General features: G+C 37.7%; 1 protein-coding gene across 2 annotated transcripts in view; it reads right to left on the bottom strand.

Annotated features, from left to right (window-relative positions):
• PLCB1 (phospholipase C beta 1) overlaps positions 1 to 13,782 on the bottom strand; it is a 679,067-nt gene that overhangs the window by 123,497 nt on the left and 541,788 nt on the right. For both annotated transcript variants that reach the window (XM_041732275.1, XM_041732276.1), the window contains exons 20-23: positions 11,651 to 11,815; positions 9,783 to 9,882; positions 8,976 to 9,080; positions 7,795 to 7,904 (exon numbers count right to left, since the gene is read on the bottom strand). In XM_041732275.1, the coding sequence (XP_041588209.1) occupies positions 7,795 to 7,904; positions 8,976 to 9,080; positions 9,783 to 9,882; positions 11,651 to 11,815 (480 nt within the window). The remainder of the gene's footprint in view (positions 1 to 7,794; positions 7,905 to 8,975; positions 9,081 to 9,782; positions 9,883 to 11,650; positions 11,816 to 13,782) is intronic.

Here is a 13,782-nt window from a genome sequence, read left to right as displayed (position 1 = left end):
ATATTTGATTAACTCTCCACAGAAATCAGAAGAAATGAATGCTTCATAGTTGGGCAGATAAAACGGATTCTTCTTTTTAAAATGAAAGTAGACCAACCACCCTTAACATCCATCTTGTGGGAATGTGTCTTTCAAATTAACTAAGCCAGATCACTTGGCAAAGACTAGGGTCAATCACTCACAGAACAGATTCAGGACAATTCCCTGAGAAAAGAGTTTCTCCTGGAGCCCTGCTTGGATTCTGTGATAAAGCTGACATTTTAGAGTGGATGGAATAATGACGTTTTAATTCTACATGGGGAGAGACCCATGTAAGAAACAGATGTAGGACTCCAAAGCACTGGTTCTCAATGTGTTGTACCTTAACCAGCAGCATCAGCATCACTAACAAACTCATTAGAAATGCAAATTCACCCCGGACCTACTCAGTCAGAAACTCTCAGGGCAAGTGGAGCACTCTGCTTGAAGAAGTGATCCAGGTGATTCTGACAGATGCTTCAGTCTGAAGACCTTGCTGCTTAAAATTTGTCAGGTCCGTAGCAGCAGCATTCTTGGAAATGCCTTAAAAATGCAGAATTTTGTGCTCTACTTCAGAACAATTAAATCTGAATCTGCATTGCAACAAGATCCCTAGATGATCTGTATGCATATTAAAATTCGAGAAGCCTCAGAGTGAAAAATCTTTTCATTGAGAGTCACACTTTCACAATGCCTATGGTATGGGACCTGGCATGGACTACAGTATTCAAATTTCTGGATGTATAGCTGTTTTGGGCAGATGAACTCAAAGCTCCTTAGTTGAATCCATCGAAATGTGAAAAATTGTTATGGAGGAGGTTTGTAAAAGCAGTGAAATTGAATCAATATTTGAGTAGTTTCAACTCAAATTCATATATGGTCTTCTCTTGAGAACTCACTGAAAAAGACTAGTTCCTCCATTTTTTGCCTATTGCTCTTAGGCAAGTCAATTTACTATTATAAGCAACCACTCCCTCTTTTAGAAATGGGGATTATATATTGTCTAGTTAGGGCTCAGTTTTATCCAGGACACCCAATAAAATGCCTTGGAAACTCCAAAGCTATATAGAAATGAAAGGGATAATGTCATTATCTAAAGGACATTTCCAGGGGAACTTTGGGTGGCTCAGTGGTTGAGTGTCTGCCTTTGGCTCAGGTTGTGATCCCGAGGTCTGGGGATCTAGTCCTGCATCAGGTTCCCCTTGGGGAGTCTGCTTCTTCCTCTGCCTATGTCTCTGCCTCTCTCTGTCTGTCTCTCATGAATGAATAAATAAAATCTTTTTTTAAAAAAATAAAGGACATCTCCAAAAAGGCAAACTTTTTCTTCCTACTCTGTTGGATGCTTTAAAGTTCAGGGATTGTGAGAAATTATTTCTATAAATTGGCATTTTGCTCAGTTATTACTTGGGGAGAAAGATTTTCATTTAAAGAAAATCCAAAATGACCAGTAAACCTCATCTTTGATTTTAGTGCTGAGTTCTTGAACCATGGATAAGGTATCAAACTCTGATACCCAAAGCTTTCTTTTAAATTAAACACTGTAACCTTATGAATCACCTTGAATTTTTGCTGTCATTATTTTATTTGTGAAATCCACACTAGTAAGACCATAAAATCTTTTTCTTTTCAAATAATCAAATCCCATCAAAGATGCCTATAGTACCATACACTGAATAAAGGAATAAATTATTTTAGATGCATTCCAGCTCATTTATAAGAACACAGGAGTCTGACAACTTAAAAACAGGCCTCTTGGAATGAATGAAATTATGGTATTACTAAACAACTTTCCTTTCCAAAATCAAAGTGATATGTAAGACCACCTTCATTCATATAAGACGCAGAAGCCAGTGTGCAAACTAATCAAATGGAACCCACATATATAAATTTCACTATTGAAGAAGAATATAGTATCCAGTGATGTAAATGAGGGGAAGAAGGAATCTTGACATTTGATTTAACAAAAAATTTAATTCAAAGGATGCTACTGTTTAAAGTAAAGGTCTTACATTCTGTACCTAGTTATCCAAACAACATGCTATAGAGGCCAGAAAGAGAAATGAAGGGCTAGTCCTTGTTAATGCTTACTAGAAAATTGCAGTTTTGTAATTGAGGTAGTATGATGGGGTGTAGTGGAGACCCTAGTTACTCAAAGTATGCTCCACAGAACAGTATTATCCTATCACCTGGGGCTTGTGAGAGATGTTGAGCTTCTCTCCACCCCAGACCTGCTGACTCAGGATCAGCATTTCATCATGATACCCTGGTCTGCACATTAGACTTCTAGAAATGCTGGTATAATACATGAATTATGGAGCTGGATGGCTTGGATTTCAACACCAACTCTGCTCCTTATTGGTTGTGTGACACTGGCTGAGAAATTGAATCTCTCAGTACTCAGTTTCCTCATCTGTTAAATGGGAATAATCATAGCAAACAAGATATACGGATGCTTTAAGATGTAAGTGTATTAATACGTGAAAGGGCTCAGAACAGTGCCAGGTACATAGTAAGCACTCAGTAAAATACTTCTGCATTCCCCAACATGCTAAAAAGCAAGTGACATCCAAATATCACACTTGGACATTAATGATGCCACATAATATTTTGTAATCAATACATTGGGTATTTACTTTTTTCTCTTTACAGGTATATTTTAAAAACAGAAAATCAGGAGTGCTACTGAAGTCTTCTCAGGCATTTCTAGAACCATATGAAAACATTAAGGTTGTGAAACTTTTTAAAAATTAAGAATTTTTTTAAAAGAGGGATGCCTGGGTGGCTCAGTGGTTAAGCGCCTGCCTTTAGCTCAGGGTGTGATCCTGGAGTCCTGGGATCGAGTCCCACATCAGGCTCCCTGCATGGAGCCTGCTTCTCCCTCTGCCTGTGTCTCTGCCTTTCTCTCTGTGTCTCTCATGAATAAATAAATAAAATCTTAAAAAAAATAGAATTTTTTAAAAAGAAAAATATATGTATACCTACTTGTTAGAAGAATATATACCAAGAATGTTAACAGTATCTGCAAAATTACTGAGGGCCTTTTTTAAAAAAAAATTTTATTTATTTATGATAGTCACAGAGAGAGAGAGAGAGAGGCAGAGACATAGGCAGAGGGAGAAGCAGGCTCCATGCACCGGGAGCCCGATGTGGGATTTGATCCCGGGTCTCCAGGATCATGCCCTGGGCCAAAGGCAGGCGCTAAACCACTGTGCCACCCAGGGATCCCTACTGAGGGCCTTTTTAATGGTATATTATGTTTAAAATTTTCTATAATACCTTTCAAAATAAAGAAATAGCTATAAATATTATAAAGCCTTTGTTACAATTTAGATTAGGTAACTTTCTACAATTTTACTAACCCAGCATCCTGAATGACAACTTTAAAAGACACAATATAAATCCAGAAACTCCAATCTCTATTCTTTAACTTACATAAATATACGTTGGATTTCTAGATAGATATCCATCTATCTTTTCACATGATCTGAAACAAATGCCTAGTGTTCAAAGCATGGGGGAGTTTTCAACTTGCCTACTTATTTGGTTTGCAAATTACTCTATGAAGATAATTTATTAAAGTATTACAAATCTGGGAATATTTTGCAGGTCCAATGAAGTCTTGAATTTTCAAATAGAAATGACCTTTATAACTACCAAGTTAAAAGGATTATACTAAAAAAGTCTTTGCTGCTAAAATAGTGTCCCCAGTGCCTGCCATGTCCTAGATAGAATTTTCTTTTGAGAAAACCACAGCTACTTATTTTCAGTGGCCTCATTCAAACAAACTCACATTATTACAAGGCAAGATAAAGGGCACACTGGTGTTCAATGGTGTGGAGTGACTCTTCCTAGAGTTACATGATAAGGGCAAATGATTTTTTGTCTTGAGCTCAAAAATGAGGTCATTCAGGGTTTTGACATTTCAAAGGAAAAAAAATTATATTTTCTCTGTTGGACCATTTGGAATCTATGGGATTCAACGCCTCTAAAATTATTTTTAAAACTGAAAATATCTAAATAGCCTCTAAATTTAATGAACATTATACATTTACTGAAAATCCTTTCTGATCACCATTGCCAGAGGAGAAACAAAAATAAAGTTGACCTAAAATGCTACTTCTGTATTTTTGTAGCCATTAGTGTTGCATTCTCTTTAAATAGAGTTTTGATATGTGATGTTTGGTGCAAAGATAAGGCTTTGAAAGGACAGTGTGACAGGATCCCTGACATCTTGAAGCCCCTAGGTCTCCCATTCCTTAGAGTGACATTTTTTTGCAAACACTAAAAAAATGGTCTCTCTGGTGCTCCAGTAAAATACACCATTAGGAGACTTTTTATTTCAATTGCCATACTATATAAGCAGAAACTGACGGTGTATTGAAATGTTCTCTTCAACTGTGGGCTCACTCCTTGGAGAACCTGACTAACAAATATGTAGACATCCAGGACAGAAAAAGTATTGTTTCTAAATAGGGACAATACATGAAATTTCACTTGAAAATGCTTTCTTTGAACTTCTAGTTCCTAGGAGGGAGAAAACACACACACACATCCAGTTGATTAAAGAGATTCCTGTTTTCTAACTGGAGAAGAATGTTATTAGGGATTATTTCTACCTACACAAATTATCTTTACTTTAAATTGTATTGTATTACATATGTTAGTGAGCTAAAGCAAGTAGAAGAGGAAAGAATTCTGGAGCTTCTGTTAGATTTCTAAGGACAGCCTCTAAATCCATATTGGTGTCTATAGGAGCAAAATGAGAAATTCATTGAATTTTCTCCTCTTAATCTTTTCAAAGGTCATTGGAAAGAAAAAGTGCTATTATCTTTAAAGAACCACAGAATTAAAGAGGTAACTATTGCCATCGTTCAAATTCTGGTTTCCAGACAAAAAAATTCAGGAAAGGCATTCATTCTTGATTTTCAGTATAAAACGGCAGCTAGGGCAGCCTGGGGGTGCTCAGCGGTTTAGCGCCGCCTTCAGCCCAGGGCCTGATCCTGGACACCCGGGATCGAGTCCCACGTCGGGTTCCCTGCACGGAGCCTGCTTCTCCCTCTGCCTGTGTCTCTGCCTCTCTCTCTCTCTCTCTCTAATAAATAAATAAATACAATCTTTGAAAAAAAACGGCAGTTATTCATCATTGTTGTGTTCCCTCTAAGCAGAAGGCGACATGGCGGTGGTTTTGATTTACTGAGACAATGGTCTCAGGAGAAAACTGCAGGAAGATGAGGAAAGCAGGGTAAGAGAGAAAGAAGATTAAGTTTAAATGTGGTCTCAGCCTGGAGTCCAGCCTTAGCCTTATCCCATGGAGGCTCAGGAGTGTGAACTGCAATACAGAAGTTGCCCACCCAGAAGCAAGTCACCTGGGCTCTCATTCTCCTGGATCTTTCATTTGCTTGGCATGGGTCACTCCATTCCAGGACTAGCCTGCCAGACATCTGCAGCAAAGTAGTTCCTATCAACCCAAGCCAGTTTTCTGGAGAAGTCTGTGGCCATGAGCCATCTGCAGCCCACACCTGCAGCAACCCAGTGGCAGTGGGTGAAGCAGCACTAAAAAGAAGCTCTGGGTAGGACACCAAAACATCTACTTGGAGGGTGGGAAGGCTCCCTCCTTCTGTGAGCCCCACACAAGCAGTGAGTGCTTAGACTAAGCTTTCAAAATTCACGCAGAAGAGGGCCTAGGTGTTTTTCATTAGTTTTTTCCCCTCTGCAGATGCTAAGTATAGATGTTAGAGGCTCAAATAACTTTGGAAGTATATTCATGTCTGCTGTTCACCATACTTTTCTGGCAGTGTAAAATTTTCCCATAACCCTACTTACTGCATGCCACAAAAAGCATTATTTATGAAACTTACCAGTCTAAGTCTAAATTTAAATTTCTTTAAATTTCACTCTCTGCTTGACCTATGGGATATAATGCTGGCAGTGTAAATAAGAGCCTGGAAAATGTTACTTTTATGTTGAATATTTTCCTTCCCTTTCCTTTCCTTTTTTTCTTATGTTCAATTAGTTCAAAACATACCTTAGAGAAAAATTTTCTAAAATTATGTACAAAAAACAAGGAAATAATCATATACGTACTCAAAAATGTGTTTACATATATGTTCACAGAAGATCTGATGGAACAGAGAGCGAAGAAAAGAGTGGAGTATTTCAAATATCCAAAAATAGAGGATTGGAAAAATCAATTACGGTATGGCTATATGACAGAAGACTGTGAAGTCATTAAATGTTGTGTCATAGAACACTTAATGACATGGAATATATTTGCAGTAAGTGAAAATAAAAGGTTAAAACACAGACTGTGAATATTATTCCATTTTATGAAAAAGTAATAACTGTGCATAAAAAGACTAGTTATGTATACACTCCATATTTACAGTGTTATGTCTGGGTGGCTTAGGTATTTGAATTACAGGTAAAATCTTTGGGATTTTCTTTCCTCACGTATAATTTAAAATTTTTCTATGATAAACCTAAGTTTCTTTTGGAATAAGAAAAAAGTTATTTAATAAATTATATCAGCTCGGGGCACCTGGGTGGCTTAGTCAGTTAAGGGTCCAACTCTTGGTTTTGGCTCAAGTCATGATCTTGAGGTCATGGGATCAAGTCCTGTGTTGGGCTCCATGCTCAGGGAGGAGTCTGCTTGAGATTCTCTCCCTCTCCTGCCCCCTCCCCCCAGCTTGCATGCTCACTCTCTCTTTCAAATAAATAAATCTTTAAAAAATTAATTATATCAACTTTAATAGACTTGCTATTAGTTATAAATATCCAAACAATTTTCAAAATTTTGTTCTCCCATTCTGATAGTTCTCCATTTTTGTCTCATCTTTCCCCATGAATCTATCCTTAGAATATTCAAATGAAATATGAAAATACTTCATTTCTTTCACTATTTTTAATATTGGCATCATCTCTAATCACTAAATTATATTTCACTTAAAAAAAAAAAACACTAAAGGACTCGGGCAACCCGGGTGGCTCAGCGGTTTAGCGCTGCTGTCGGCTCAGTGTGTGATCCTGGAGACCCAGGATCAAGTCCCACATCAGGCTCCCTGCATGGAGCCTGCTTCTCCCTCTGCCTGTGTCTCTGCCTCTCTGTGTGTGTGTGTGTGTGTCTCTCATGAATAAATAAATAAAACCTAAAAAAAAAAATTCCCAACTTAAAAAAAAAACAAACCGAAAGGACTGCCTGTCTACATAGAAGCTTTCTATTTTTAAATTTCACTTCTAATATTTCTAGACCCTTCCTTAATTATTCTTTGCAGTGTGACACCCAATTTAGAAAAATATATCAATTGTTTGGAAATATATAATGTAATACTAGTGATAGATATTTTATGGCCCAAACTATACACCAGGCATATGTATTAAGGACTTTATGTATTATGAGAAGTCACAAAAGCACTTTGAAAATTCTGCACTTTAAAGACAAAAGAAAATATTAAATGAATTGAGGATCATCCTCCTTTCTAAGTGCTTTAATCACCTTTAATCAATATGAAATCAGTTAGAACTTCAATCTGAAATGTCAAGATGTGCACTGTTCTATGTGGTCACAAAAGAAGATGCTGGTCACAGAATACCAGAGGAGAGTGAAATATGAAAAATTCAGTCAATCATGTAGATGTTTTGTGAGATGATGCTGAGCTCCATCAAAGTGTTTTTCCAATGTGCCAGTTTCTTCTTGTGAGGTGTGATGTTACATAGGCAATGCCAGCCACTGGGTGTGGAAATTATGTTTAATGCCATGCATAAGATTACAATACTCACCTCTTTCTTTACTTCTTCTTCATCTTCCAGTGTCAAAGCAGCCAGTTGTTTAGCTCTCTGTTCCATCAGATTCACATATCGTATTGGATTTGACAAAGCTTCAATCACATCTAAATAAGGAAGAGATATTTTAGATCGAAAGTCCTGGATACATTGATAGCTACCATTCATTCATCCATCCATGCATCCATCCAACCAACCATCCATCTATCCATTCACTCATGCATCCATGCATTTATTCATCATCTTTCTACTACTCACCTACCCATCCACCAATTCACCATCATCTTCTACTCTTCCATCTACCATGTAACCCTCCACTCATCCATCCAACATTTTGGAAATGGACAAGAGTCAGGACGCTTTGCTGCAACCTCAGGAAAACAGAACTCAAAGGAGTTCAGCTCTGACAGCTAAACTGGATAATAGGCTCTAGCCCAGGGTGCCTAAATATTCCATAGTTTTTAGTTTCTTTTTGAGGGTCCATCCATTCCAGCACTTGTCCTATTTGGCCCAAATGGTGTTTCATAAATGTAGGAATACATTTCACATTTTAAAAAGCCTGCTTTCCAGACTGTTTAACAACCTAAAGATTGTATAGAATCCTTCATACATGATACTGCCTAGCTGGAGTGAGTTAGGCCTGCCATCTTTGAATGGATATGTGCTCTAAGTTTGCCACAGTCCCTACTATACCACTCCCCAATACCTCACAACCAGGCCTATAACATTATAACTTTATAACATTATAACCAGGCCTCCAACCACAACTTAACATTATAACTACTTAAATTTATGATTCCTGGTTAAAGTTGTCACAAGTTCATTCTTCTAAACTTAGAATTTCACCCATGATGTGGCTTCTGAAACTGGCTGAAGACAAATTCATTGTATAGACCTAGATACCCTGCTGTAGCATCAGGAAGCATGGGTTAGAAATTGCTAGATCCATAAAAACAATACCAATAGCAGATAAATATGCTCATACTTTATTGGGACTTAAATGAAATCAAATGAAATTGTAACCACAAAGGCTTGAGCAATTTAATAAATATACCTACATAAATAGAAGTAATTCTGAGGCCAGAATTTGCTGCTTATTTATGGTCCAGATTTCCATCTAAACCACAAAAATATGGATGGCCCCAGATAGAAATATGCCCTTGAGGTAGGTTGTTTACCTGCATAGGTATCTGGGACATAGTCTTTCACCTCTATGTAGACAAACACAGCTGGAAGCATCAGAGGCTGGTTCCTCTCATTCCTCAGACAGATGTAGTGATAGCCTGGAAAGGTGACAGCAGTACTGTGTATCACATATTTTCTTCACAATGTTAGTTATAACACAGGAACATCTATGTGATGCAGGTGTTTATTTTAGGTGGCTTTGGATGACAAACAGGTCACTTCTTCTTCATTTTAATTGCATGGTTTTACGTGATTTTTTTTTTCCTCGTCAGACAGGAAAACAATGTTGATCTTGATTATTTTCCTTTCCAAACATGTTTTTTTCCCACAAAAGAGAATTTAAAAATGTATGCCAGAGGCTAAATTATTGGTCCAAATTCTTCCCCTGTACATGATTTCTTGATTTGGGGCTTAGCCATGTGCTTTGTTTTGGACAAGGAATGTTAGTGATGTGGTACAAACAGAGCCTTAAAATACACTTGCAGAGTCAGGCTTGCCCTTATGCATTCCAGTGGGCTGCCATAAAAGTCCATACTGTGGGTGCCACTGTTCCTTCAGAATGAGCACACATGGAAGAGACCTAACTCCAGCCCACAGCCTAAAGCACAGCCGCATGGCTGAGGCCAGCCAAACTCTGTCAACCCACAGACTTGTGAACATAAGGATAAAGTACTTGTAATAAGCTGCTGAGTTTCCAGATGGCTTCCTAAATCATTCTTTAACCACCACCTAAGGTGGTGATGGTTTTCTTTACAACTTTGATAAGTAGTATATCACCATACTATCCATATTATCCATACCTGGCCGAATTGCCTGTACTGGCAAGATCCGGTGACCGATAAATTTACCTCCTTCTTCATAAACTGCTATCCTCAAACAGGCCAGAGAAGGAAGAACCACCTACAGGTAAATTAAGGATACTGTGGTTAAAGAAGAAGCAACTCCAAGAAAGAATCAGAAAGGTAATATTCAAATATGCCCTGTGTTTCAATTTCAAGTAGAAGTTTCTACTTAGCTAACTGATTAGAAGTTAAGTTGTTGTCCTATAACTCAGATTTTCCAAAGGATTACCAGAGATACAGCTTCAGCTATGTTTTATCACTTTGTCCTGAGGAGGGATTTGTTCAACATGTAGCCCATTTTCTTTTGACATGAAATGATAAAAGTTCAAATATATGTTTAAATATAAAGTTAGTAGTCTTATCACTATTTGAGAATTTACTCTTACATTTTCTTTTTTCTTTTTCTTTGAGAGAGAGACAGAGAAAGCATGCGCACACACTCACTTGAGTGAGGGGTGGGGAAGGGAGAGAGAAAATCCCAAGCATGCTCCACACCCAGTGTAGAGCCCCATGTGGGGCTCATTCCCATGACCTGAGCTTCAAAGAGTCAGACATTTAACCAACTGAGCCACCCAGATGCCCCTACTCTTACATTTTCAAAGCAAACTGCTTTCATATTTTCTTTTTTTTTTTTGCTTTCATATTTTCAAAGCAAAAGCACAAATGCAAAAAAATAGCTTTCAGGACAGCTTTCAAAATGAGATTGCTTTATAAATAAATCCCAAAGGCAGCCCACGTGGCTCAGCAGTTTAGTGCCACCTTCAGCCCAGGGCGTGATCCTGGAGACCGGGGATCGAGTCCCATGTCGGGCTCCCTGCATGGAGCCTGCTTTTCCCTCTGCCTGTGTTTCTGCCTCTCTCTCTCTCACTGTGTCTCTCATGAATAAATACATAAAATCTTTAAAATAAATAAATAAATAGATTAATAATTAATTAATCCCAAATTAGCAACAAGTAAGTAATTGCTCATTTTTCCCCCACCAAGGAAAACATGTGTCTAAAACATGAGGCTGACTATATCCTTCAGAACTTAATTTCCATAACAATAGCTAATTAACACTTATTGACTATTTTCAAAGTGCCAGACATTTTATAAATATTTTCAGTGTATTAGGGATATTTATTAATAACTCGTTGAAGTAGACACTACTATAAAATCTGAGTAACATATTAAAAATAGTGGGATTACAGAGACATTTAACACAGATGTGCTCTTTATAGGAGACACCCTTTCTAGATCTTTGGCCAGATAAAAGCCAAGGGTAGATATTCTATTCCACTTTCTACTGGACTTCTGCCTTCTTTTGTGTGGCAAGCATGTGTGAAGAAGATTTGCCTTTTTGGTATCAAGTGGAAAAACTTTTAACTCTGTCAGACAGAATCCAGACAAGATAGAATGAGGCTAGCCTGAGGCTAGAGTTATAGGAAATTTAATTAATATTCTTTTTTTAAGGAAGTATGGTTTTACGGACTTCCTTCTCTCTGCTACCATATATATTATTCCCTACTTCCCACTCTACTTCACTTGAGTTAACAATAAACCTATATCACTTATCTCTTATTTTATAACAGGATATGAGTTAAATTATATGTTTTTCTGGTTTTCCAAATGAGGTAAAGTAGAATTAATCAATTAACAACACAATTCTAAAAACCCAAACAAGTCATTTGCAGAGATCTTGAACAGTTTTTAAGACCGCCCCCAAAGTGCTATTGCTTGATTAATGTGCAAATTCCCAAATAATTCTTCACATAGTTTTTTTTTTTTCTCAGAGTGAAACACCTAAAATATGCGGTTACATCTCATATCAAGGATATGAGACCAACCTTTTTGAACACAATGGGCTCTTCTTCCCAGACAGGATTTACAGCATTTCCTTGTGATGTTTTGGTCTTAAATGCCTTCCTCCTTGTGTCCACAGGCAAACCAAACATATCCACTTCCACGTAAGTCCCAACTTTCTTATCAGAAAGAAACTGACCTGAAATAATCTAGAAAATAATAAAAAAGAATTCTTGATAAGTGAGTAAGTGATAGAAGAGCATACTTGAGGGAGGTACAAATGCTGGTTGAATCATAGCCAAAATGAAATAGAGTATAAATATAATTGCTTTTTTGGTTAAAGAATTAGTAGAGGGCAGCCCGGGTGGCTCAGCGGTTTAGCGCCACTTTCAGCCTGGGGCGTGATCCTGGAGACCAGAATCGAGTCCCACATCGGGCTCCCTGCATGGAGCCTGCTTCTCCCTCTGCCTGTGTCTCTGCCTCTGTGTCTCTCATGAATAAATAAATAAAAATCTTAAAAAAAAAAAAAGAATTGGTAGAGGGACACTGAAAATGATGAAGTTAGAAGGAATCCATTAATAGGACAAAATTGTATACGAGGAAATAAATGAACAACTACCAAGAGTTTGATGAGATTATACCTTTTGTACTTGAGATACATCTGTTAAATGTTGAAGATAGATCTTAGAGCCAACTGAATATAAAGATGTTTCTAATACTTAAAGATGTTACAAGAGAAAAAAATTCTCATTTTAGCATGATTGTAAATGAAGTTAAAAGGTTATCTGAGAATACAAATTTTAAACATAACAAAGTAGAAACTCAAGCATTTAAAAAGTTTCCTTTTGTTCATAAAATTCAACATGGAGGAGTGGTTGTAACTCTATGCCATTCATTTCTCAGAGTTGTTATACTTTCAGTTTTTAATTTTTTTAAGTAGGTTCTACACCCAGTGCTCCAGTGTGGAGCCCAGTGCAGGGCTTGAACTCACAACCCTGAAAGCAAGACCTGAGCTGGAACCAATAGTCACTTAGCTGACTGAGCCACCTAGGCACCCCCAGAGTTATTATACTTTAAATTAACAAAAAAACATAACAATAATAAAAACAAATCTCAAATATCAACTTTATTTTTTTTTCAAATATCAACTTTAAACCATCAAGCCTAGTTTATCATCACTATCATAACCCCAACCTGTTAGCCATCCACATGATTATGGGTATCCTCACTTAGCTACAAAATTTATGGTTATTGTAGAGTTAAAAGAGAGCTTGAAATTACATATTCTGGTGGCTAGGAGCTTTCTGAGCTCAAGTCCATGAAAGCAGACAGAATTACCAAGACTATGGTTGTGACAGAAATGTGATATAATGGCAGCCTGAGAATGGCCCTCAGAGGCTCAGCAAGGCCAGTAAACTACATGCTCATGTGGTCAGAAATTTCAAATAGGTTAGAGACAAAAACGAGGAAGAGGCTGTCTGAATTTGCCCCCAACATAACTCATTTCTCCTGAATGTTCTCTTTAGCCTGAGTGCATGGGGATTTCCAGCCACAATCTCTATTTAATTTGAGGTTCTATGTGAGAACAACTTAGCAGACATTTTATATGTGTAAAACTTCGAAGTTATGTGAGTCACACTGGGAAATCAGATGCACCAAGGATTCTGTGTGATTAAGATGTTTGATTAAAGCAGAGGTCCTTAACTAAATTAACAACACCACACCCTCAATGTTCCCAACAGTAAAACAAAATGGTGAAACACCTTTTGAGCTCCCGAGTCTATTCTGGCATGAGGAAATCTATGTCAGAAGTCCAAATAGAGGCACCACTGGATGGACACAAGCTGTCTCTTGGCTCTGGCTGTCATGTTAAAGGCAGGACGGTTCGGCAGCCTGGCCCGTTCACTCTAAGTACACTAACCACTCTCCAGCAGTGTCTCCATTCTGGACTAAGGCAGTAGTTCATGTCTGTTTGGATCTTAACTGTTTCCCCTCAACTCACTTTCCTGTTTCTAGGTCATCATTTTATAATTACTTACACCATCATGGGAGAATCTTAAAGATTTTTTTAAAAGAATATTTATTTATTTGAGCGAGAGAATGCAGGGAGGAGCAGAAGGAGAGGGATAAGAAGGCACCATGCTTAGCACAGAGCCTGACAAGGTGCTTGAAGTGA

Source organism: Vulpes lagopus, chromosome 18 (assembly GCF_018345385.1).
Source record: "Vulpes lagopus strain Blue_001 chromosome 18, ASM1834538v1, whole genome shotgun sequence".
Classification (NCBI taxonomy): Eukaryota; Metazoa; Chordata; class Mammalia; order Carnivora; family Canidae; genus Vulpes; species Vulpes lagopus.
This window is presented reverse-complemented; position numbering and strand designations above follow the sequence as displayed.